The 27,570-nt window shown below is 38.4% G+C and overlaps 1 protein-coding gene across 2 annotated transcripts in view; it reads left to right on the top strand.

Annotated features, from left to right (window-relative positions):
- The first annotated feature begins 589 nt into the window (after window positions 1-589).
- Window positions 590-27,570, top strand: part of ANK2 (ankyrin 2) — a 752,311-nt gene continuing 725,330 nt past the window's right edge. Inside the window, exon 1 of one of the 2 annotated variants that reach the window (XM_074228643.1) lies at window positions 590-747. In XM_074228643.1, coding sequence (XP_074084744.1) covers window positions 676-747 — 72 coding nt within the window. In that variant the 5' untranslated portion in view covers window positions 590-675. The remainder of the gene's footprint in view (window positions 748-27,570) is intronic. The other variant, XM_074228650.1, reaches the window with a different exon arrangement.

Below are 27,570 nucleotides of genomic sequence, written 5' to 3'. Positions count from 1 at the left end.
GACACATTTCTGAGAGCTGTCCATGATCTCCTCCTCCTCCTCCTCCTCCTCCAGGCTGGGCTAGCAGTAGCAGGCGCAGCTGCTAGAATCACCTCAGAGCTCCCTCATATTCTCTCTCACTTACACACACGTAGGGCACCCCCGCCCCCACATACACACACCCAGAGGCTGGGGGCTGAAGACAGAGGGGTTCCCTGTCGCCTGGGCTGCTACTGCAGCAGCCGCGGACGCAAGGAAGCCCCCTAGTCCCTTCTGGGAGAACCGCACCCATCCCACCCGGGAGGAAGAAGGTCACTCCTTGATCAGCTGGGTGGCCACCTCTCTTGGCTGGATTTTTTCCGTCCCCCCGGTGCCCACGCCCCAGGGGCACCATGGCCCTGATCCCCGCAGCTGGGAGGTAGGTGGGCTGGGAGAAGAAGCGAGGGAGGCTGTGGCAGCAGCGGCGGCGGCAGGAGCTGCGGCAGCGGGGGCAGAGCCCTGCGGGGACGGGCGGGCCAGAAGAGCCCCCAGAGCCGGCACGTCGCAGCAGGAGGCGGCCATCCTATGCAATCCAGGACACTGGCCCCGCGCTCCGGGCTGCTGCTTGGAGGGGAGCTCGGGCCTGGGAAGCGCCGGCCAGGCACTGCGGGAGCCCCAGGGTGCGGGCGACAGTGACAGGAGGAGGAGAGCCCGAGGATGGCTTCGCCCACCTCCCCGGCCCCGGGAGGCGGGGCTTCTCCGCCGCCAAACCCGACCCGGATTCGTCAGGTGGGTGCCCGCCTGCAGCCCCCTAGGCTCGTCCTCTAGGGTTCAGTCCACCCGCAGAGCCCTCGCCCTCCGGGGCTGAGCTGGCGCAGGAACCAGCCCGGGGGGGGGGGGGGGTTACACCTGCTCACATTGGCACCCTTACACCGCTGGGGAGGGGGCAGGAAAGGACACTACTTGCAGGCAGCTTTTAACCCCCTAAACGTAAGGGATGCCTATTAACCCCCTCCCCCCTTTCAGAGGGGCTCCTCCACCTGCTCTTCACCTTCCCATAAGCACCTCTGGAGAAGAGAAGTGTGTGCTATACCTCCGGAGAGAGATGAGGTCACCTGACAATGACGCTCACCTGTGTCGGGTCAGCCCTCACACTAAGCCACAGCTAAGATTTCCAGATGTGGTAGGATGGTGTCATTTTGAGGGTGACCTTTGTTAGGCTGGTTTTTCTTATTTTTCTCACATGCCGAGGGTAGAACTTAGGTCTTGGGGTTTTAATATCTATGCATAATTTTGAAATGACTACTTTTCTAAAGCAGGTGTCAAAGATGGGGCCATCATATAAGCTTCGTGAGGGCAGAACTGTTTCCTGTCTGCCTTTGGTTACAGTGCCCAGTAGAGTTACCTGCTCCATAGTTTACTGCACAGTTAACTCTCCATGGATTGATTGTTTGCTAGAAGGAACCCCTAAATCTTAGTTTGGCAATCCTAAACTTCTAGGGAGAAATTACTATCTCAAACCATCACAGCCCTTCAGCAGATACATCACTCACTATAAAACTCATGAGTATTCTTAGAACTTGGAGACCAAACATGACCCAATGTGTACCAGGTAAGGGCAATGCTGAAAGCCAGAGAAGCAACTAAAGATGCTCTCTCAGCTCCTTGCAGAAAAATCAAACCAAAAAAAGCATCCCTTCTTATGTCTCTTCTGAAGACTAAGGTTGGTTTACCCTAATAAGAAATATCAAGAGAAGAGAGACCCATTTGCTGAAATTGGGTGGCTGGGATCCTGGTTCTGGCTATAGGATTCCCGGGGCTACTGTAGTAAGGCACTCATGAGAGATATTAAGGAAGCTGGGACAGCCACAACAGAGGAGGCAGTATCCTCTGTTGAGGATGCCTGGGAGAATCTGATATTTGTAAGAAAAAATGTAGGTGAAAGATGAAGTTCAACAAAATGCCAAGTTCAACTTGGTTTAATGTTTGGAATTTGAGACAGGACTGACTTGGAGAGGCTTCAGGGCTGAGCAAAAAAGTTATCATGATATTCCCAATATGCTCAAAGGTGCATTTTTTGTTTTGAACAATGTGGAAATTGTTATTTCTGTTAAGGGGGTCTTAGAATATCCTAGCACTAGCTACATTCATCTATTTGACTCTTTCCAAGGTTTTTGCCTTAATATGGCCTTTATTATATGATAATGGCATCATTTTTGAGGGTGACCTTTATTATACTGCAGTTTCTTATTTTTTTTGATGCAGAGAATAGACTTTTGCCCTGAGGTTTTAATATTGGTACCTAATTTTGAAGTGACTTCTTTCCTTAAGATGCTGTCAGTTAATTAAATTAGTGAAATTTATAAACAAAATTAAATTTATACATGAAAAATTCAAGGCACTGGTTTATGTTAAAAATGCTAGTTTCATACTCATCATTTACTTTGGTCTAAAGAAAAACTATCACTATATCTATTGATATCATTGTGCAAATATGAGTGAAGGTAATTTTGAATTTCATATTAGCTTTTCTATGTCTATTTGTTTATATATACATTTTTAGGCAATAAATTTACAACTTTCACATTAATATAAATGAGAATTCAAACATTTATAAAAAGCCAGAGTAAGTCTGCTGAGTCTCATTAGTATTTTATGTGTATTCAGTTATTTAGTAACATGCATATGTTATGTAAAGGCAATGTAGACATTGGTTTGGTTAATGTCAATGAGAATGCATACATCAAAAGTCAAGTTTCTAACTTACATTCAGACTAGAGAGCATTAACATTTCTAAATGCATTTGATGATATAGTTGTGTATATTATATAAGAAGACATTTAAATAATACTTTTATAAAAATTGTCGCATCTTCAACTTTTATTTGGGGTATATCTATTAATTTGAGGCATAATGATGCCTACAAAAACAATACTTGAAAAAGTATGGGTAGTGAGCTATTGTTATTTGCACAGCTAGTACCATGCACACCCAAGGCCTGTCCAAAGAAAACCCTTCTAAATTCCATATTGCTACAGTGTTTCAATGGAACACAGCTCAATGGAAGCTTCCGCTTACTCTCCTTTAGTTTATTTGGCCTTCTCAAAGTACTGTTTCAATGATTGGTGCATTAATTTGCATAGGATTTAGGAACTGATTCCTGGAATAATTTGTCATTCAGTTTGCCTCATCATTTGGACTAGTAAAAGAGAAATAAGGATAATTCTCAACTTCTGGTTACAGAATCAATTATTAGCTTTCTATAAGTGATTTTGAGCAAAACAGAAACAGAAAAATGTCAAAGATTTGCAGTGTTCATCTAAATGCTGCAATTCAGGTCATTTTAATCAGGTCACCCACTGTTTTCCAAGCATGGTTCTCTTTGTTTTGCCATAGTACTCTTTATTTTAAAACAATTCTGGTTTGAATCAAAATGATTTAAATCTTAAACTAAATTAAGATAAAAAACCTGAATGGTTTTCCCATCAGCTTTCATTGCTTTTTAGGCATCACATTTCAGTGTAAAAAGGACAATCATAATGGAAAAAGCACAATGCCATAGTTGAAGGGAATCAAGGAATTTAATGTATATTGAACTATTCCCAGCAGATAATTTATTTATCAGGATTCTAAATGTATAGTGACAGCTTTGAAAGGAACATCCATTAGAAGGGAACTTTGGTCGGAAGTCAAGTGACTGGTTCAAGTATTAATTTCATTGAAAGTCTGTCCTTGTTAGATATCATTAATGATGGCAAGCCTTAAAATGTCTGGAATTTGGATTCTATTCTAAGTCTTTTGGATTGTATCTTAATAAAGTATTCATGTCATTTCCTTTGACCATGACTTTAGCTGACCTAAATTATATCTAAATTTTTTTTTATACTTAAAAAGACTTATAAGATTGACTCCCTTTAATCCTTGCATCTGTTGGTTTCAGTGGACTCATTTGAAACTACACAATGGGGAAACCGCCCATTCTTTCTTTAAGGAGGTAGACAATAAATACATCTTCCAACTCTAGCATACAATGGATATCATTGTGGGCATTGCAAATGTCCACTTTCCTTTCATATTCTAACTTCATAGAAGAAGAGATCAGGTAATAGCATCTTTTTAAAAAATGTATATGAAAGGTATCTGAATATATGTGTATTTAGAGAACCAGATGATCTGCTTGAGAGACTCATTACCTCCTTAAAACTCCTTAAAACCTTTGGACAATCATTCTCACTGGACTTGTCAATGTCTATTGGACTCTAAGAATTGGTAACTATATTATTCTAACTTCTTGGAACTAACTGGGCAAATGATGTAAATAAGGGTATTGAACTGGAGACCTCTAAGGTCATTTTTAGTTCCAAATCACCTTATCCTATTAAGCTATGAATGGAAACGCCTTTGAATGGCAACTGCTACATTATCTTTCTCTAGTAGAATTATTCCCAGAATCATGGCACCTAGAGCTGAACATCCTTTCATGATTCTTGTCTCTCTGGATAAGATGGGCTAATGGCAAAATCTGACCCAGTGAAAAGGAATTATTTGAAATTTGCAATCTACTATTACAGTTCTCATAATTTTATTTCAATCTTTGTTTTAAAATTTTGGGGGGGGGAAGATTTTGCTTACTTGATTTTATTGGCATGGGGAAATAAGGTAATTTATAGCCTCAAAAGGTTGACTGGTGTGGGGGTCCAGCCTCTGCGGGGTCCTTGGAACCTGACAGGAGGGACAGAGTAGGTGAAATGAGTTGAGTCAACAAAGGGGTAAAGGCAGGAGCAGGTTGACTGACTGTCAGCTGCTTAGATTCATTTTTATAGTTTCAGAATCATATGAAACAAGCAAACTAAAATCATTTCCTTGGTTACAAAGTGTACAATTTTCATCATTAATCATATAGTTCATATGGTTACAAGTTTGATCATGTAGTGGTTACAAGTGTGATTATCAATCGTGTAGTTAATTTTCTTGTCCCTGCTCAGACCATGATGATCTCAACCCGTCTGTTGCCTAGTTTGTTGCTGCATAGTGAAGTTATTAATTAAGCAGAACTTTCCTGGTAATAATCCTTGATATAAATTGTTTAATGGAATGCTTTTATGGTTTTGTGCCACATATGTAATGTTTTTCGATATGCTCCCTTGACAACCTATAGTGAGGGTAGTTATGTTTGTCCACCTGTCCACTGACTCCTTCAATAACCAATTTTCCTTTCAGCCCTTGTTGGTAGACGCTACAGTTTCTATGACTTTTTAATTCTTTCCCAATAAACTAAGGCTGTTAGAGTTCACATATTGGTCATCTATTCCTGTGTATGATAAGGGGGGCAAAACTGTTCATTTCCCTGGAATTCTATCTGACCCATCTTGTATCTATTTTCCCTTATATATTTTGAAGTCTCCCTGGAACTCCCAGTGCTGTATTTTCCAAAGATTTCATAATGTTGAAGCTTTTTGTATGTCTCAGGGAGAGGCAGTCCTGTTAAATTTGGACAGAGTTCACAATCTGTTTTATTCAAGGAATTTCTCTGAAATCCTTCCTTTATAGTCATTCCACTATTAGGATGAGTAAGTTTTGCAATCAATAATAGACCTATAAATATGGGTATACATGGAATCCATATATATATATATATATATATATATATATATTGAAGAAGGAAATGTTGTTCCATCAGGCAGTGTGATAGCCTTGAGTCTTCTTGCTGCGACTATGTCAAACAGCTTAGAGACCCTGGCTCCTAACAGACTGGGGCACTGAAAAGTTCAGTGACTATTGTTTATGAATTCACAACCAGCAGATGGGAGAAGTATAACTTGAACACAGGTCTTCCTAATTTCAGAGTCAATTTCCTATCCATATATTGGATCCATTCTTTGTCTATATGTTTGTCTATCTGTCATAGTTTGACTTGCTGTGTGAGAGGATATCAGAACAGATAACTTCAGTTTGGAAATGCTACATGACAACAAGGTCCTTTATGATTCCAAAAAAGTTTTCTCCAATCAGAATATGAGAAGTAAAAGGAAGGAAACAAACATCTACTTAAGCACTTACTATTTGCTAGGCACTCTGCTTAAGTGCTTTACAAATAAATACCTCATTTGATCCTCACGAGGGAAGTATTATTATTATTATTATTATTGTTATTATTATTATTGTCTCCTTTTAGAGTTGAGGCACCCAAAGCAGAAAGAGTTTAAGTGACTTGACCAGGGTGACACAACCGGTAAGTGGCTAAGACTGGATTTGAACTCAGGTCTTCCTTACTCCACGTCTAGCATTCTGTCTACTACACCACATCACTGTCCAGATGTTTAATAGGATGATAGGTAAGCAAGACTTAAACCCAGGTTAAAAATCCAAGTTTGTATCTACTTATATCTTAGAGTTCAAAAATGATTTGTGTGCTTGCACATGTATAAACTGTGTGCTTGCCTTCTCTATGTGTGTGTGTTGGGGGGGGGGAGAGTGAAGGAGGGAGAGAATTTTAAACTCAAAAAGAATGTTAAAAAAAGTTTTACATGTAATTGGAAAAAAAATAAGATATTTAGATTTTGGTCCAAAATTTACACATTCAAAAATTTTCACATTTCATAATATATATGCAACTATATCCTAATTTTTAGAAAATATCATTGCAACTGGAGAAGCAAGAAGACAGTGGTCTTCAACCCAAGAGTCAGGAAGACTTGGGGACTTCTGGTCAAGATGTCTGTTTAAACAAAAATAGGCAGCCTAGTTTCCACATATCTATTCTATAGAAAACCTAAGAATAGCACCAATTTGAACAATGATCAAGAAATCCAGTAAGAAACTATAATAAGTTAAAACCGCAGAACTGCAACCTATTCTACCCGCCCCCCCCCCCAAAAAAAGAAGTCCACACATTCCATAAAAGCTAGCAGGACGAAATGTAAACATGATGGAAGTCTTCCATGCACAACCAAAGACCTATTCAGACACCTGAATCCTCCAAGATTTCATATCTGGAGACAGCAAATGTTGAGTAGAAAGTTCATAGCTTGTACTTTGGAAGTGTATAGTCTGTAAACTAGTTCCAAAAACCAAAAAGAGCACTACAGGCTCTTAGTCTCTATGAAACCATAGAAGACCCTCAAAATCCAGCTCTCTGAATCTCAAATATCCAGGAAGACTAACTCTACCAGTCCTCTTTTTATAGGCATACTCCAGGATATGTAGCTTAGTAGGTCAGTTCAGAACAGGTGACCCAGATCCAGATCAATGAGGGTTGACTCTTTCCTCAACAGTATAGCATAAAGTTATGCTTACCCTGCCACAAAGCCTCAATTCAAGACCTCAAGCTAGTGATAAGAGTAAATAAAAGACATTAGATCCAGAAATGTTCCAAAATTAAGTCCATAGATACCTCTAAAGATATTTAAATGAAAGAAAAATACTTTCCCTAATGGCTGCATGAAAACTTTGAATAAATGAAGCAATAAATAAAAAATGAAATAAAATCTCAGGATGAAAGAATTGGAAAGACAATGTATATCTTAGAACAGAAAGTGGTTAAGTCTAGTAACAGACTTCAAAAACTGTAATAGACTAAATAGAAATAAATTACTCCATGAGATAATAAAATATAAGAAAAATAGAAATAATTTTTATGATCTATAACTGACCTGGAAAACAGTTCTGATGTAAAAAAAAATTTAGGGCACTATATTTTAAAAAATGCTAAATGAAAACTTCCCAGATCACTTAGAACCTCAGAAAAAGATTCACTGATAAATCCTGAAAGAAATCTCAAAATCAAAAATGTCTGAGGATGTCATAGCCTAAATCCAGAGTTTTCATACAGCAGAGAAAAAAAAATTATTTCAAGTTGTCAGAAAGCTATGGCTAGGGTCATGTAAAATCTGACAGCTACCACTTAAATAAGGTGACAGCTTGGAATATGATCTTCCATAAAGCAGAACATAAAGGTAGCCAACCTAGAATACCTTACTCAGTAAAGCTTTGTATAATCTTACTAGGGTTGGAGTGAGGGGAGGTGTAAGGATGAGAATGGGCCCTTAATGAAATAAAGAACTTCCAAGTGTTTTTAGTGAAGAAAGTAGAGCCCAGTAGAGACCTCAAATGCAAACACAGGAGACTAGAGTAATAATCGCTCAACAAGGAGCTCTCATTCTAACATAAAAAGTACACACACACACACACACACACATATACATATATATGTAAATGTATATGCATATATAATGTATATTATGGATGTATATATTAAATTGGAAGTAATATCAGTTAAGACTCTAGCATTTTAGGGAGAACTAGGAAAGGCTTCTTCAAAAGATAGAATTTGAAATCACAAAGCATGGCAACTAGCAAAAATGACTAAAATAAAAAAATAGAGTGTCTTGTGCAAGAAGTTATAGTGGGGAGGCGGCTAGGTGGTGTAGTGGATAAACCTGGGTTCGAGTCCGGTCTCAGACACTTAATAATTACCTAGCTGTGTGGCCTTGCGCAAGCCACTTAACCCCATTGCGTTGCAAAAACAAAACAAAACAAAAAAAAGGAAGTTATAATGTATAAGTGTAAGGATAGTGTCAGTGAAACTTAGAAATGAAAAAAAAAGGTTTTTAGATGACTGGGAAAGTAACAATGGATGAGGTTGAAGTTAAAAGCCAAACAAAAAGTTTTATATTGGTCCTGTAGTAATTGGAAATCACCAGGGTTTACTGAGTAATGGGAGGGTTAATATGATATGACTTGTGTCATAATAAAATCACTTTGGTAGCTGGGCTGAACTGGAGTGAAGAGGCAAGGAGAACAACCAACAGATTTTTGTGATAGTTCAGGCATGACATGATAAGGGCCTACACCATGATGCTGGCAGTTTCAAAGGAGAGAAAGGAGCAAATATGAGAAATACTGCAAAAGCAGATCAATTGGCTATGCAGAAATACGGGGCAGCTAGGTGGCGTAGTGGATAAAGCACCAGCTTTAGAGTCAGGAGTACCTGGGTTCAAATCCAGTCTCAGACACTCAATAATTACTTAGCTGTCTGACCTTGGACAAGCTGCTTAACCCTGTTTGCCTTGAAAAAAAAACCTAAAAAAAAATCTTGCAGACATAAAAGAGAAGAGGGAGCCAAGATGGCGACAAGAAAGGATTGAGTCTTAGGCGCTCTCTGATAAAACTTCTAAACTAAGGACTCTAACTAAACTTTTGAGAGACAGAACCCACAGAGGGACCCAGAGAGGCAGTTCTCTTACTCAAGGTAACCTGGAAAAGAGCAGAAAGGCTCTGCTCCCCAGGGTTGGAGGGGCGGCCTGCCAGAGGGGTGGCCCTAGAGTGAAAGAACTTCAGCCTCCCGGAGGCAGCCCCAGGGTGCTGGGAGCCCTAGCTCACAGCAGTGGGGGAGTCTCCTGAGCTACACCCCGGGGAGCACCAGGCACAAAGTGGGGGAACAGCGGGGCACCTCTGCCAGAGCGAGCACGTGGAGCCCAGCCCTCAGGGCACACAGCCAGCAGCTTGGTCTTGTGGCAGCCCAGATCCGGAAACAGAAGCAGGCTGAGCTGGTAAGCAGAAGCCTCCAGGGCATGAGCCCATTGAGCTGAGGGAGGGGAGTGAAGAGAAACTGCAGAGCTCTGTCCTCTGCCTCTGGAACAGGACTCTGGGGCTCTGACCACATTCAGATCCTGATCGCAGCCTAGCCCCCCCCAATAGAACAGCAGGGCTCCCCCCACCTCAGCCCCGTGGCAGAGGGGGGGGCGCTTATGGTCATTCACAGACCAGGAAGGAGGACAGAGCCTCACACACTGAGACCCTTGTGGGAGTGTCCCAAAAGCTCAGGAAGCACCCCAAAACCAGGCCCAGGCTGGGAAAATGAGCAAGCAGAGAAATAAGAGGAACACCATTGAGAAATATTTTGCAAATGAGCCCAAGAAGGATCAAAATACTCAGTCTGAAGATGAGGAAGCACAAGCTCCTGCATCTAAAGACTCCAAGAAAAACAGAAATTGGGCTCAGGCTATGACAGAGCTCAAAAAAAGACTTTGAAAATCAAATGAGGGAGTTAGAAGAAAAACTGGGAAAAGAAATGAGAGAGATGCAGGAAAAACATGAAAATGAAGTCAGCAGCTTAGCCAAGGAAATCCAAAAAAAATGCTGAAGAAAATAGCATGCTAAAAACCAGCTTAGGTCAAATGGATAAAACAGTTCAAAAAGTTATTCAGGAGAAGAATGCATTAAAAAGCAAAATTGGCCAGATGGAAAAAGAGATAAGAAAACTCTCTGAGGACAACAAATCCTTCAGACAAAGAATAGAATTCAGGGAGATTGATGAATTTACCAGAAATCAGGAATCAATACTTCAAAACCAAAAAAATGAAAAATTAGAAGAAAATGTGAAATATCTCATTGAAAAAACAACTGATATGGAAAATAGACTTAGGAAAGATTATTTAAAAATTATTGGAATACCTGAAAGTCATGATCAGGAAAAGAGCCTTGACATCATTTTCAAAGAATTACTACAGGAAACTTGCCCTGATATTTTAGAAGCAGAGGGCAAAATAGAAATGGAGAGAATCCACCGATCTTTCCAAGAAAGAGATCTCAAAAAACCAACCCTTAGGAATATTATAGCCAAGTTCCAGAACTCCCAAGTCAAAGAGAAAATATTACAAGCAGCCAGAAGGACACAGTTCAAATATCGTGGAGCTGCAGTCAGGATCACACAGGATTTAGCAGCAACTACATTGGAAGCTCATAGGGCTTGGAATATAATATACTGGAAGGCAAAAAAGCTTAGAATGCATCCAAGAATGAACTACCCAGCAAGGCTGAATGTCCTCTTCTAGGGAAAAAGATGGACTTTCAGTGAACCAGGAGAATTTCAAATGTTCCTTTTGGAATGTCCAGAGCTGAACAGAAGGTTTGATCTTCAGATACAGGACTCAGGTGAAGCATAGAGATTGGAGGAGAAGGGGAAAATATGAGGGACTTAATGATGATGAACTGCATGTATTCCCACATAGAAAAATGACACTTCTAATGCTCATATGAACCTTCTCAGTTAATAGCGCAGGTAGAGGGAGCTTTTATAGTTGAAGCACAGGAGAAAGCTGAATTTGAAGATAAAATATGGTGTAAAAATGGAGTAAATAGAAGAAAAAAGGGAAATGTGATGGGAGAAAGAAAAAGGAGAGGGGGAATAGGGCCAATGCTCTGTCTGCCACCCGGCCACCCCTACTATTATTACTATTTAATTTTATTTTGGGTCTTTTTTTTCCCCTTCTTTTTTGGTTTTTGCAGGGCAGTGGTGATCGGGTGGCTTGCATGTCACATGGCTGGGTGATTGTTGGGTCTACAGGGCTGGATGTGGGCACGGGTGCTCGTGGCTCCAGGGCTGGTGCTTTGTCCATTGTGCCACCTGGCCATACCTATAATTATTACTATTTTTTTATTTTAATTTTTTTCTCTCCCCTTTATTTTATCACTCAAGCAAGTGTACATTCATGGGAGGGAGGGGGTATTTCGTTTACTCTTAAACAAGAATATTTTATTAATGTAATAAAAACATTTGTACAAAATGAGAATAAAGAGAATAAAAAATAAAATAAAGAAAGAAAAAAGAAAAAAAGAGTTAATTGGAGGAATTTGTATTTTGTACTAATATCAATAGTGAGCCACCAATTCTTCTTGAGCATGGGAGAAGTGCCTTCAGACTAATGACCATAAATATCAAGCTGAGAGCTGTGGAAGATGGATCTGTAAAGAAGAGACACTAGATACCAGGACAATTCAATGAGTTTCAACAGATTTAGATGAGAGGTAAAAAGGACCTGAACTAGTTGTTCAATTGTGAGAATGTGACAGAGATTTACTCTCTAAACTGAATTCAGAATCAAGTATTTTTGATGATTTAAACACTTTTCTGTGAATGTCTGGAGGGTGAGAAAGGAATAAAAGATGAGACTGGGGTAGTAACTACTTCTATGCTTCTGAATCATTAATTGATTCTAGAGATTCTTATATGTAGTTTGGAGACCTAGGAGTTTGAAATGGACAAACATTCTGATCATATTTTCCTTTTGTACAGATGATTTGTATTTATCTATTCAATTATTCATTTTTTGTTGATTTGTTTTTTTCCTTCATTCCTTTCAATCCTTTCTCCTCATAGGGCTATGATTTTGAGAATCAGATGAAAGAAAGTATTATGTAAAGACATTTTTCAAACTGGAAAACATTTTGGAATTTTATTATAATTTTTTAAAATTCTGTTCTAATATAAAATAAAAAGATTTGATATAGTAAGAAAAAAAGAAATAAAAGAGAAGAAGCAACTGAAGATGATGTCCAAATTGGAAATTAAAAATGTTAAAAAAATATTTTTAATATTTAATTTTTGGGCAGCTAGGTGGCGCAGTGGATAGAGCACTGGCCTTGGAGTCAGGAGTACCTGAGTTCAAATCCGGCCTCAGACACTTAATAATTGCCTAGCTGTGTGGCCTTGGGCAAGCCACTTAACCCCATTGCCTTGCAAAAACTAAAAAAAACTAAAAAGCTAAATATTTAATTTTTATTTTTTTAATTACAGCTTTGATTTATTTTGAGTTTTACAATTTTCCCCCAATCTTACTTCCCTCCCCCCACCCCCCACAGAAAGCAATTTGTCAGTCTTTACATTGTTTCCATGTTGTACATTGATCCAAATTGAGTGTGATGAGAGAGAAATCATATCCTTAAGGAATAAACATTAAAGTATAAGAGATAACAAGATCAGACAATAAGCTATCAGGTTTTTTTTTGTAAATTAAAGGGAATAGTCGTTGAACTTTGTTCAAACTCCACAGTTCTTTATCTGGATACAGATGGTATTGTCCATTGCAGAGAGCCCCAAATTGTCCCTGATTGTTGCACTGATGAAATAAATGTGTCCATCAAGGTTAATCATCACCCCCCATGTTGCTGTTAGGGTGTACAGTGTTTTTCTGGTTCTGTTCATCTCACTCAGCATCAGTTCATTTCACTCAGCATCAGTTCATGCAAATCCCTCCAGACTTCCCTGAATTCCCATCCCTCCTGGTTTCTAATAGAACAATAGTGTTCCATGACATACATATACCACAGTTTGCTAAGCCATTCCCCAATTGAAGGACATTTACTTGATTTCCAATTCTTTGCCACCACAAACAGGGCTGCTATGAATATTTTTGTACAAGTGATGTTTTTACCTTTTTTCATCATCTTTTCAGGGTATAGACCCAGTAGTGGTATTGCTGGATCAAAGGGTATGCACATTTCTGTTGCCCTTTGGGTGTAGTTCCAAATTTCTCTCCAGAAAGGTTGGATGAGTTCACAGCTCCACCAATAATGTAATAGTGTCCCAGATTTCCCACAACCCTTCCAACAATGATTATTATTCTTTCTGGTCATATGGCCAATCTGAGAGGTGTGAGGTTGTACCTCAGAGAAGCTTTAATGTGCATTTCTCTAATAAGTAATGATTTAGAGCAATTTTTTCATATGACTATGGATTGCTTTGATCTCATCTGTAAATTGCCTTTGCATATCCTTTGACCATTTGTCAACTGGGGAATGGCTTTAAAAATTTTTTATTTACATGTATTTGGAAAAAAATAAAATATTTAGATTTTAGTCCAAAATATACACATTCAAAAATTTCCACATTTTATATTTTTTGCAACTATATCTCCTAATTTTTAGAAAATATTATTGCAATTAGGGAAGCAACAGGAGAGTTGTCTTTAACCCAAGAGTCATGAAGACTTGAGAACTTCTGGCCAAGATATCTAAATGTTTAGTTTTTTTTTGTTTTGTTTTGTTTTTTACAAGGCAATGGGGTTAAGTGGCTTGCCCAAGGTCACAAAACTAGATAAATACTAGATAATTATTAAGTGTCTGAGACCCTATTTGAACTCAGGTACTCCTGACTCCAGGGCCAATGCTCTATCCACTGTACCACCTAGACAGCCCCAAGATGTCTAAATGTTTAAAAAAAGATAGGCAGAGGATATATCATTGGCCTTGGACTCAGGAGAATGGGAGTTTGAATTCAGCCTCAGACACTCAACTCTTATTAGCTGGGTGACCTTATGCAGGTCACTTAACCCTGACTGCCTCACATCCAGGGCCATCTCCAGTCATCCTGATTCATATCTGGCCATTGGACCCAGATGGCTCTGGAGGAGAAAGTGAGGCTGGTGACTTAGCACAGGCACCCCCATTTTACTCAAATCTAATTCATGTGCTTGTTATGGCATCACCTCCCCTGATGTCATAGTCTTCTTTGAAAATGAAGGACAAACTTTTCTTAATGAGTTATAATGAGTTTGAGACATCCTCAGAATATAGAAAAGTAATCACATTTTAATCATTAGAAGAAACTAGTTGAAGAAAGTTTTGTTCTGGGGAGCGACAAGAATGGTGGGTAGATCCATAGAGATCATTTGTCATGTCCTTCCAAGAAGAAATAGTATTATCTATTTGCTTACTGTTCCTAGAGGAAGAGGTGGAAAGGAGGTCGTGTCATCTGGGGCCAGCTAGATAAGAATGGGTTAGATGTATTTGCACTTAAAAAATATGACAGCTCAGGCCCGAGGTAGAATTACAAAACAGAGTCCATGAACTTCTTTTTTGTGAGGTAGAAAATTTTGGTTTAGAGGCTGGTGTACCAAATGAGGAGAGGAGTTAGGCTCAGGATAGAAAGCAAAGGCAAAGAAAGGGAAATTTGTTCTGAATATAAAATAGAAAAGATAAAAATGTAGTAAGTAGAATGGAATAAAAAATAGTCATATTGATTGAAATAAGTACAAATGGGGGGCGGCTAGGTGGCATAGTGGATAAAGCACCGCCCCTGGAGTCAGGAGTACCTGGGTTCCAATTCGGTCTCAGACACTTAATGATTACCTAGCTGTGTGTCCTTGGGCAAGCCACTTAACCCCCATTCACCTTACAAAAACAAACAAAGAAGTACAAATGAGCCCCAAGTAAAAATTGGGAATATACCTTTAATTTTGTGCTTCATTCGTAGTTTCTTTATACAACTGACTTTAATAAAATCCAGTCTTTGGAATCAGCTTTCTGGTTTTAATTATTAAGATGAGAAAAAGCTCATTATTTCTAGTTAGAATTATGATATACTTAGTGGAGATGATCATTTTGTTTTCATGAGGAATTCTTAAATGAATAGATTATGGCATCTTAAATAGTTAATGAGAAATTTCTAGTGACACATATAATCCTTATTCAATATCCTGAAAAATCCAATCTTTGTTATAAGGGCTTTGCAGTTTCAGCCTAATTCTCACAAAATTTAGCAGAAGGGAGGGATAGTGAAGACTAAACTCAGACTAAATTTGAATTGGTCAATTCCTTTCATTCATCAGTATTTAATGGTATGGGAACCAAATTCTTTTTTTTTATTAGGGTTTTGCAAGGCAAATGGAGCTAAGTGGCTTGCCCAAGGCCACACAGCTAGGTAATCATTAAGTGTCTGAGACCGGATTGGAACCCAGGTACTCCTGACTCCAGGGCCGGTGCTTTATCTACTATGCCACCTAGCTGCCCTAGGGAACCGACTTCTCTTTGAAAAAATAAGCAGGGAAGGGTTATAAGTTCCAAAAGCAATTCACCTTTCTCAAATTTCTGTAAATCCCGCTAAGGGAACATTTTAACTTGTACATTCAGATTGAGGGGACTCCCTATTGAAGAACTGGGAAAGGCTGAAGCTGAGAAAATAAATCTTAGTGTCAATATAACTAACTTAAAATAATTTAAGAAGGATTTGATAAAATGAGATCATATTTATAAAGTGCTTTGTAAAACTTTAAAGTGCTATATGAATGCCAATTCATATTATTAATCCATCATCATCATCATCATTGCTGTTGTGTATATATTCTCAGAGAATCTAAGGGGTAGGTTAAAATTAAAGAGAAGGAACTCTATTTAAATAGGCTAATTTGAGTAAGACTGGGGGTCCACTGTTTACCCAACCTCATTTAAAAGTAATTACTTATGTTAGGTGAAAATAGCTCTTGATTGACTGAGTCAATAGGAATTAAATGTGAATCAGACCTTAACACCTCCTTGAATCAAAGACATTTTAACTAGGTACAACAAAAGTCTGTTCTAATTGCTAGAATGAAATAGGGAATTTGAGCTAGAGATGAGTCAAGACAGATCATTGCAATAAAACCCCTAAATAGCTCATTGGGAGAGAGGAGAATTTTGATTTTGGCTTCTTTCTCCTGTCATGACTGGGGAAGGGCTCTAGGAGCTTCAAAGGGTCCAGTGAATCAGACTTCCCATCTTTCCTTTTGTGTCACAACATTCCCCCTAGAATAGCAGAAACTGCTGATGGTGACTTTGTTGAAAGCAAAGAACAAACTGCATCAGATGAGGAAAGAAAGTCAAGACTCTACTAGATCCTGGAAGTAAAGCTATTCCATTCCCTATGGAAACTTCAAGAATATATAATGAAGGGGCAGCTAGGTGGCGCAGTGGATAAAGCACCAGCCCTGGAGTCAGGAGTACCTGGGTTCAAATCCGGTCTCAGACACCTGGGTTCAAATCCGGTCTCAGACACTTAATAAGTACCTAGCCGTGTGGCCTTAGGCAAGCCACTTAACCCCATTTGCCTTGCAAAAACCTAAAAAAAAAAAAAGAATATATAATGAAGGAATGGAGAGTTCTAAGCATCTATGACCTGTGATTTATGACCTTACCAAGTGTACTCCCTAAACTTGAGATCGCTTTCCCCTGAATTCTTATGTACTTGTGGGAGAGCTATCATAGACTATTAAGGAGAATATTTTATACCAACTGTTCTTATAAACAACCTTAGTAAATATTTATAACAACAACAATAATTAAAGCATTTATATACTTTATATAAATTTAAGGTTTAAGCTTGCTTTAAAGTTGCACTATTCAAATAGCCCATTTTATCTTTGCAATAATCCTGGGAGGTGGGTATTATTATGCCCAATTTACAGATAAGAAAACTGAGGTAAACAAAAGGTTGATGACCTGTCCCGGATCACACTGCTAGTCAGCATCTGATACAGAATTTGTATTTATATCTACCTTTCTCCAGTTCAAGAGAGCTAACCATCTAGCTGCCACTTCTTTTTTTTTTTTTTTTTTTTTTTTTAGATTTTTGCAAGCCCAAGGCCACACAGCTAGGTAATCACCAAGTATCTGAGACCGGATTTGAACCCAGGTACTCATGACTTCAGGGCTGGTGCTTTATCCACTACGCCACCTAGCCGCCCCTTCTAGCTCTACTTTTAATTAGCTCTCTGAAAACTAAGTAGTGGGATTCCCTTCCCTGGATTTCAAAATAGATCCTAGATGACTGTTTGTGAGGCATGTTGTAGAGTGACTCAATGAAAGAGAATCAAAGAGCAATGATATGGAACTAGAAGAACCAGACTCCAGTCCAGCTGTCACTTTTTTTTTTTTTTTTTTTTTTAGTTTTTGCAAGGCAAATGGGGTAAGTGGCTTGCCCAAGGCCACACAGCTTGGTAATACTCCTGACTACAAGGCCAATGCTCTATCCATCATGCCACCTAGCCACCCACTTGTGATGTCACTTCTTGCTCTGAATACCTTCCCCCTCATCTAGTGCTCATTTCCCAAATCTGGTGGTCTTCAACATTTCTTCTGCTTCTTAAATTCTGTGATTGTTTCTTAGTCAAGGCCAGGAATGAGGCAGTTGATCTCTAAAGACTCTTGTGGTTTCCTAGTTTGGGATCCAATGTATACTGATACTGCCCAAGAGTTTCCGATATTTTAGGATCATACAGTAATGGATTTAGAGCTGAAAAAGACATCAGAGGTCATCGAATCCAATCTATTTATTATACTGATGGCAAAATGAGGCTCATTAGAGATTAAATGAATTGGTAGGAGTCTTACAGGTCGTAAGTGACCAAAATGGGATTCAAATTTTGGAATGCTATCTCTCAATCCAACACTCATTACTATAAATTTCCTTCCTTTGAGTTTAGATGAAAGGACTTGGAAAATTTTAAAAATCTATATAAATTTTAGTATAAAAAGACACTGAAACTTTAGAGTTAGGAAAGTATATACCCAACTATGGATATAAAAAAGGCATGTGCAGGTCTAGGCAGATGAAGAAATAGTCAATGGTCTTAATAGGATTATAGAATGAGAATTGGAATGGAAGTTTTTTCTTTCTAGTTCCCTCATTTTACAGTTGAGGAAACTGAGGTCTAGAAGGATTAAGTGACTTGTCTTGGTAACAAATAGCAGAGATAGGATTTGAACCCAGATCTTCTGAACTAAGTCCAGCACATCTTTTACTGCCCCCATTGTATGTTTCAAAATATTAATTGAACAATATTTTGGTTTTTCTGGTTGGTCTGATTTAGGGTAATAAGAGCAATCTGAATTGTACATTGGTACTAAGATACAGCAGATTCATTCTGAATTCAATCATGGGGCACAGACAGCAGCCTCTTAATAATAATGTAAACCACCCTCACATATCACTTAGATAAAAATAGGAGACTGGTGTTAAAATGAAAAGCTCAAGTTTAAAAAACAATGGGCCTCTTTTTTGTATGTCCTTTATGCTAATTTTCTGGAAAAATCGTTTCCAGGTTTCTTAGGTAAAATGAATTATTAGAAGAGCATCTAGCACATATGCCAAGGGCAGTGAGGTGGTGTACAGAATAAAACACTGGGCATGGACTAGGAAGAATCCTTTTCATGAGTTTAAATCCGGTTTCAGACATGTCTTAATTGTGTGACCCTGGGATAGTCACTTAACCCTCTTTGCCTCAGTTCCTTATCTATAAAATGAATTGAAGAAGGGAATGGCAAATCTGTCCAATATGTTTGCCACGAAAACCCCAAATGGGTCACAAAGAATCAGACACTACTGAACAATAACACATAGCAAATGTTTTATAAATCTTATTGAATTATGATAAATGAGAATTAGGCTCATTGCTTCACTAAAGTGTTTGGGCTTTTTTTAGGGGAAACCCTAACAAGAATTAAAAAGGTCTGCCTATATTTTTTATTTGTTATAGCTGTTAACTCATCTCCTAATGCATCCTAAGCAGTTTTCCTCTCTTCCTCCCCCTTTTTCTCTTATATACATTCTTGTGTCAGCTAGGTGTCATAGAGGATAGAATGTCAGCCCCGGAGTCAGGGAGAGCTGAGTTCAAATTGCACTATAGATTCTTACTAGTAGTGTGACCCTGGGCAAATCATTGTCTACCTTTGTTTCTTCATCTGTAAAATGGTGATAGTCGTAGCATCTGACAGGGCTGTTGTGAAGATCAAATGAAAATCTATGTAATAAGCTTTGCAAACCTTAGAGCTATCTAAATAAAATAATGAGGTTAAATAATTAAAACTGCCAAACATTTTAACTTTTTCTTTTTCCTTTTTAATGTCTTTCTCTTTGCCTCTGGAATTCATGTTACCTAGCTGGCCTGTCAAAACAAACATGGTGCCTTCATCAAGGCCTTGTCTTCCCCTTGTCTAGAACATGCTGGGGTGGCTAGGTGGTACAATGGATAGAGCACTGGCTCTGGAGTTAGGAGTACCTGAGTTCAAATGTGATCTCAGACACTTAATAATTACCTAGCTGTGTGGCCTTGAGCAAGCCACTTTAACCCCATTTGCCTTGCAAAAAAACCCAAAAAACCCAAATGGGGCATGTTCCAAAATAACCTATTTGTTTTTCTTCCTTCCTTTTCCAATACCTTTCTGAATTTGTGATTGTTTCAAAATTTTCAAAAATTCCTTATGTTAAAGGAACAACATGGCCTTAGCTGCTTTTGCCTTTTTCTCTTCCTCCCTCCTGCTCCATTCAAATTATCTGTTCCAGGGTTGTTTCATTAATTCAAGAAAAGGCCTTGTGTGAAGTGCATGGGGATGCAAGGAAGAATAAGATATTTAAGTTATTTTCATATTACAATTTTCTAGGAAGGAATTCTACTGTAATATAAATGCAGGGGGTTTAGGACTGTGTTTTATTTTAAATGGTATCTCCTCCAGGCCAATTTCAATTTTCAATACAAATTTGAGCTTAATGTCTATTGAATAGAATTTGTTAATTTGGTGAAGTGGTCCTTTCCCTCAAGGACCTTATCACCTACCCTAGAATAAGGGTTCCACTCAGAGATCCAAGAATAGATTTCAGGAGGTTCATGAATATGGAAAAGAAAAAAAATTTCACCTTCATTTTCATTAACTTCTTTCTGAATTTTAGTGTTTCTTTCAATTATTTAAAAACTTTCTGAGGAGTCCATAGGTTTCCCCAGCCTGCCAAAGAGGGCCATGGAAAAAAAGAGTTAAGAATCATTCCTGAAATCCTTATCTTTTTTCCTTCCTAGAGTTCCAAAGTTCCTGTAGTTTTTCTGTCTTTTTTCTTTTAAATGTTTTTTTAACTTTTTTTCTGTCTTTCTGTAAGATCAGACTTCATAAATCCAGTTTAGAAAGTCAAAAATCTAACTTCTACCTTGATTTAATATCTTTAGATATTGAAAACTCTAGTAGGGAGAAGTCCAGAAAATTGTAGGAAGGCCATGTAAAATTGTAGCTACTTGGGTTCAATTCTGCCCATTATTCAGACTTGGGAAAGCATGGGTGGAGATAAAACAAAAATTTATTAAAAAGGTTACAAGGTTATAGGAAGGGCTGGGAGAGAGAGAGAGAGAGAGAGAGAGAGAGAGAGAGAGAGAGAGAGAGAGAGAGAGAGAGAGAGAGAGAGACAATAGCTAAGTAGTGTTGCAAACCTTGACCTCTGGCCATGGTCATAGAACACTGCCACCCCAAGCTGAACTCCAGCTCAGGTTTTTATGTCTTGCTTCTCATCCAGAGGGCAAAAGGTAAGTCCTTTCCTCTATAGTGGACCCGGAATTAGGTAGAGGGCCAAGCCTAAGGAGATCAGGATACAAATTTTACATTAAACAATGAATCAATGGTACATCAAGAATGGGGGTCTTCACCCAATTTGAGTAGCATTTAAGATTAAAATTGCTTCTTTTAAAATCATAATTCTCTATTTCTAGTCATTTTACATCTGAAGAGTAAGGTCTTAGCAAAATTACATCTCCACCCAAGTTTTACATTAACAATTCTTTTCATCTTTCCCTTGCATCAAAATGATCCCTACTACTGGGTGACTAAGGCATGATGTCTTTTCAGATGGGAAATTAGCTATTGAGCTGAGGAATTCTGAGCTGTACTCAGCTAAAGTCATTTAGGTGCCCACACTAAGTCCACCACCAGCAGGATGTGTTCCCATGCTGATCAATGAATTGAACTGATGAATGACTGTCAAAAGGAAAGAAAGAAGGATGGAAGGAAGAAAAGAAAGAAGAAAAAGAGCAGAAAGGAAGGAAGGAAGGAAGGAAGGAAAGAAAGAAAGGAAAACAGTGAGAAAAATGAGGGAAAGAAGGAAAAAAAGAAATTATATAGAAAAAGGAGTAAAGAAGAGAAGGTGAAAGGAAGAAAAGAGATAAAATTGTTAACTCTTCCAATCTCTGGTTTGAAGGTTATAGATTTGTGGAATATAGAAAAGGAATCTATCTTGAACAAAAAATATGTGGCTCATAATTTTAGAATTCTATGCTTTAGAAAAGAAGTATACTTTTAAAAAGATTTTGTTCCATTAAACCAAAACTAGACTTCAACGCATCACATTTAATATTTCCATCATTTGGGCTATTATTTAGATTTGTAAGCAAATTTTCTACTGGGGAGTTAGAATGGGGATATGGTTGACTTTTTCCTGATATTTCTATCAAACATATCTTTGTTCTTACTCTATGACTATAATAGGCTCCCTGTTCTCCATTACCCTTGTCCACCACCTTTGCCTGACCTTTCTTCAAGGTTTCCAGGAGACTTTCTCTGAAAATGATCTTTTACCAGTCATGAATTTTTCATAACTTTTATGATAAGTACAAAGGGAAAGCCAAACATTCTTACATATTATACTTTAGTTCCTGGCATCATGCCTTATGTCTACTATTATAGAACACTGAAACTAGGTATTATTTCATTTTTTTATTCTCATTGCCTAACACATTACTTATCTATGGTAAGTGTCTGATAAATGTTGGTTAGATTGAGCTGATTAAATTAAAAACAAGATAAAATATATTTTTGGATGCCTTGATTAACATAAGAATGAATCAGACTTGTACAGATTTATTTAAACACCTTAAGCTTAGATCAGAAGAAAGGTCTCTGGATAGTGTTGGCTTGAAGATCAGAAGACAGGAGTTCCTATCTGACTTCAGACACTCACTATCTGTGAGTCCAGGGGCAAGTCACTTAACTCCTGTCTGCCTTAGTTTCCTAATCTGTAAAATAAGGATAATAATAGCACCTACATCTTATCATTGTTATGAGGTTCAAATAAGGTAATATTTTTAAATTGTTTTGTGAATCTTAAAGTGTGATAAGTGCTAAGTTAGGCTAACAATTTGTTATATTAGAGTCATTTCAGTCATGACCCCATTTGGGGTTTATTGGCAAAAATACAGGAGTGGTTTGCCATTTTCTTTTCAAGCTCAGTTTTACAGATGTGAAAATTGAGGTAAATAGGCTTAAGTGCCTTGCCCAGGGTCACCCAGTTAGTAAGTATCTGAGCTGGGATTTGAGTCTGGAAACTAAGTCTTACTGACTCCAATTCCAGTACTCCATCCATTGAATCACCTAGCTGTAGGAAAGCCATTAGTCACTGAAAAATAACTTCTCTTTAGTTAGAGCTATTATTATAAAATGATTGATTGCTGACTCCAAGGTGCAGATCTTCTGTCTAAGCTCTTGGAGAAGCACTCTGGGATCCTTTCTCTCCTCCTGTAATTACTCAGGCTTTCACTCTTCTTTACTCAGCTTGCTTCCAGATGGTCTCTCCTTTCCCATAACACAGGCTCTACATACCTTTTACAGCCTAACAATCTGTTATGACCACCAGCTGTTCAGTTCTGTTGGTTGTTCAATACTGATGGAGACTGGTGAATTTTAGGGCTATAGAATTACAAGGTTCATCAAAAAGGACTCTGGGAATAGGGGTAGAAGCTAGGTCTGTGATTTCATTGCTTTGGAAACTTCCTTCTCTGATAGTAGATGGCATTTTCTCATCAGCATCTAGTCTTAGGAATTTGCCTAGAGCAGCAGTTCTAAAAGTTTTTGATCTCAGGATCTTTTGCAGTCTCAAAGATGAATGAGGACCCTCCACTCCAACCTTTCACACATAGTACTGACCACTTTTTTTTTTTAGGTTTTTGCAAGGGTTAAGTGGCTTGCCCAAGGTCACACAGCTAGGTAATTATTATTAAGTGTCTGAGGATGCATTTGAACTCAGGTACTCATGACTCCAAGGCCAATGCTCTATCCATTTTGCCACCTAGCCACCCCAACCACTTTTTTTAATAGTGGATTTTATCTATTAACACTTATTGTTAGAAATACAAATTTCTTAGTATTATTACAAAAATAATTTTGACCTTTGCAAACCCATGGAAGGGTCTCAGGGACCCTCTTGGACCCCACTTGGAGAATTATAAGTCTAGAGTATTGCGAGATTAAATAAATTGCAAAAAGACATGCAGCCAGTGGGAATCAAGCTCTCTGGGTCTGTCAATTCTTTGAATACTACCTCAGGCTGACCCTTACTGTCTTAATCTGTCTCAGCTGTTTCACCTGTCATACTAATTGGAAGGAAATAGAATTCCTGGAACCATTGGTACTATAAACTCTAAGCTTCCCTGTCATTTCTGGAGATGGTGTGCAGGTTTTTTCCCCATGCTAAGACCAATTCCTGAGCCCCAGCCTGTCTTTCCAGTCTCTTTATATATTATACACGTTCCTGACTTGTCTGTAAGTCACACCCTTAAGTGTCTGAAGCTGGTTTTTGAATCCAGGTCTTTCATATTTCAAATCCAATCAACCATCTCTTGCATCAGGCTAATTCTTTTTCTTTCTAATTTTATCATGTCCTTTGTCAACCTTTATGATTTTCTCCCAGTATGTCACACCTACTCTATCTCCTGTAACTTCAGTGCACTTCCTCTTCACATCTGTCTCAAAGAACCCTCATGTCATTCTCAAGAACTTAGAATCCTGCTGCTTGGCTATTTTTTTTTTTTTTTTAGAAATCTTATTTGGAATTTCTGCTTCTCAAGTAGGGAGGCATTGGTCTCTGAGCTAAATGAGAAAGCCCTGCCTATGATGTTGCTCTATTTCAAAGAGGAGAACAAAAATAAAATTGTGAACCACTAAAAAGAAAGTGACAGAATTTATTAAGAACACCTAGTAACTCAGCTCGCAGGAGTGATAGAACATTATAATTAATAGAAATGATATATTTAGCCAGGCATTATTTAGATACATGGATCATTTAAGATAATATCACTTAAAGGGGCTGCTAGGTGGTAGTGGATAAAGCCACTGGCTCTGGAGTCAGGAGTACCTGGGTTCAAATCCGGTCTCAGACACTTAATGATTACCTAGCTGTGTGGCCTTGGGCAAACCACTTAACCCATTTGCCTTGCAAAATCCTTAAAAAAAAAGATAAGATAATATTAATTAACCCTCTGATGAACCTCAATTTCTGCCAGACACCCTCAGTAATGAGAAGATTAACTCTCTGCCCCTTAACTCAACCCCCTCAGAGATTTTGGGTGATATCTGGGATTCTCTCCCATGATTAAGCTAAGAGTGTTCATTTATTTTTTTTTTGTCTATATATTTTCTCTGATTTCTGTATGTTATCAGCTGGTTTATTTGCCACAAAAAAAAGTGCATGAGAAGGTGAATACTCATCTCCCTAAAGCATTAATGTCAAATTAAAAGATTGAATTTCCTAACTATAATAGTATGAATATTTGTGCTATTCCCCTAAAAGAAGTCTTTCCTGGTCACCTCTAGTTTTAGGGATTCCCCCCTCTTTAAATGACCAAATCTAGACATTTTTTTACCTATATTCTTTAAATAGAATGCAAGCTTTCTGTACACAGTGGTGGTTATTTTTGTTTTCTGTCTTATATTCCCAGAGACTAGCTCTAAACAATCAAAACACAATAATCAAAGCTCACACTTTCTTATACAAGTTTCTTCTTTGTCTTTAGGAGGCAAACAGGGTTAAATCTTGCTCAGGGTCACACAGCTAGTAAGCTAGTAAGTATCTGATGCTAAATTTGAACTCAAGTCCTCCTGACTCCAGTGCTGTATTCTTCCAAGCTTCTTTATTACATATTGCAATGCTTATGTTTGTTGATGATTGTCAAGTTTATAATAAAAAAAATAAGAGTAATCAGTCAGTATGTATTTATTATATACTTTGTGCCAGACTGCCAAATGGGGTTGGCCCAACTCTACATTATTTCTCTTCTTAATGTCTTAAATAACTGGTTGATTTGTAGGATCCTAGATTTAGATAGGAAGAGACATTAGAAATCACCTAGATTAATTCTCTGTTTTTATTGAAGAGGAAAGCAAGGCCGAGAGGTTAGGTGACTTACCCAAAATATTTAGGGGCTACAGAATTACAAGGTATAGATGGCAGAACTAATATTCAGTCCTGGGTTGTTTGACTCCAGATGCTTTCTATGGTATTAGGTCTAAAGTATGATAATGTGGTACACACGTTTTCTTTTTGCTGTGGGCCTCCTCATCCTTGCACTTCAGCTTTAGCTCCTGCCTCTTTAATGACAAAACTTCTTGTGTCTGGTGAGATAAAAAAAGACATTAACCTGGACAGAGACTAGCCAATAAATATTCAATCAATGAAATGGTAGAATTAAAGATATCAGGGAACAGACTGCTTTTGACTATCAGATGAGGAAAGCCAATTACACCTCTACCTCTCTACCCACCCTCTCTCTCTGCAACTCTGTATTTCTCTTCGCATCTCTGTCTGTCTCCATCTCTTATCCCCTTGTCTCACCAATCTATTATATCTCTCAGTAGTCTTTCTGGTTTACTCCCTCAACTTCCCCCCCTTCCATCACCATCACTGCAGACTTTGTATCGCCTGCAATAGCTGTGGTGTGGGTCTGGACATGAATTTCCAAGAGTCAGGTCGGGTAGACAAACATCCAAACATGAAAGATTGGGAAGTGAAAATCTACCAACATTATTTTTGGAAACTCAGACTTTTTATAGCAAAAACTTATCTCAGGAGTGACCACTTAAAAGAGACCCAGTTTTAAAAGTTCCTGGGTAAATTTACAATATTTGTTCTTAGAAAAATGCATGCTTCTCTATCAAAGAAACCTTTTACTACCATCCTGGAGCCACAGATTATCCTAGGTCAGGGTTCACAGGTGAGCCAATGGATCCATACAATGAGCAATAATCCATGCATACCTTTGATGAAGAAGATCTCTAAGGATATGTGAATATCACTCCCTGGGGCTGGCCCTCTACAACTTTGAGTCCAAGAACGCATTACTCTGACCCACAGTCTGTCTTGCTGCTCCTTGTGACTTGGTTGAGAAAGATTCTGTGTTCTTTTCAATACCCTTTCTACCAACAAGGTTGATATTACAAATCCTCTTAATTCTCTCTCTCTTTTTTTTAGGTTTTTGCAAGGCAAATGGGGTTAAGTGGCTTGTCCAAGGTCACACAGCTAGGTAATCATTAAGTGTCTGAGACCGGATTTGAACCCAGGTACTCCTGACTCTAGGGCCGGTGCTTTATCCACTGTGCCACCTAGCCACCCCAAGTCCTCTTAACTCTTGGTAAAAGTCAGCTTGGTTGTCATAGTCCCTTAATGTATCCCAAGTCTTCCTGGAAACAATTGCAATAATGACAAGTTAGGGTTAGAGATGTAATATGGCAACCAAGAAATTTGGTGCAATCTTCGGCTACACTAAGAAAACAGCACCCAGGATTTGAGAAGTGATCTCCCTCAGAACACTGCCCTGGTCAAAAAATATATATTGAGCAGCACATTTTAGGAAAGCTTTTGATAAGCTGCAGAACACTGAAAGAAGAAAGTCAGAACGGTGACAGGTTTTGGTTCATTCTTTAAGAGGATTGTTTAAGGAACTGGAAATGTTTAGCTTAGAGAAGATAAAACATGGTTGGGTTGTTGGGGAGGGCATAGTAGTTTTTAATATTGAAAAGCTGTCATTTCAGATTTTTTTCTACCAGGTCCCAGAGAATGGAACTAGGGACAATGGATGGAAGGTGTAAAGAAAGTGGTCAATTCTCCTCCACTAAGAGGTCTTCAACCAAAAACTAGATAAGCAATGGATGACATAATATGGAGGGGATTCTTGATTAGGTACATGTTGAAAAGCAGTCATGTGATGTAGTGGGCAAGAGCACTGGCTTTGGAGTTAGAAGACCTAAGTTCAAGTCATGCATCAAGTACTTTCTAGTTGTATGAGTCTTCAGAAGTCATTTAACTGAGGTCTACCTCAGTTTCCTAATATGTAAAAGGGTAACAGTAGTACCCACCACACAGAATTGTTGCAGATAAGGATAAAGGTTTGCAAACCTTGCTCTATAAATACTAACTATTATTATTAGATGATATCTGAGAAAATTCCCATTTCAGAGATGATGTGATGTTTGTGAATGTTTATGTTGGAAATTTTA

The sequence above is a fragment of the Macrotis lagotis genome, chromosome 3, assembly GCF_037893015.1.
Source record: "Macrotis lagotis isolate mMagLag1 chromosome 3, bilby.v1.9.chrom.fasta, whole genome shotgun sequence".
Lineage (NCBI taxonomy): Eukaryota > Metazoa > Chordata > Mammalia > Peramelemorphia > Peramelidae > Macrotis > Macrotis lagotis.
This window is presented reverse-complemented; position numbering and strand designations above follow the sequence as displayed.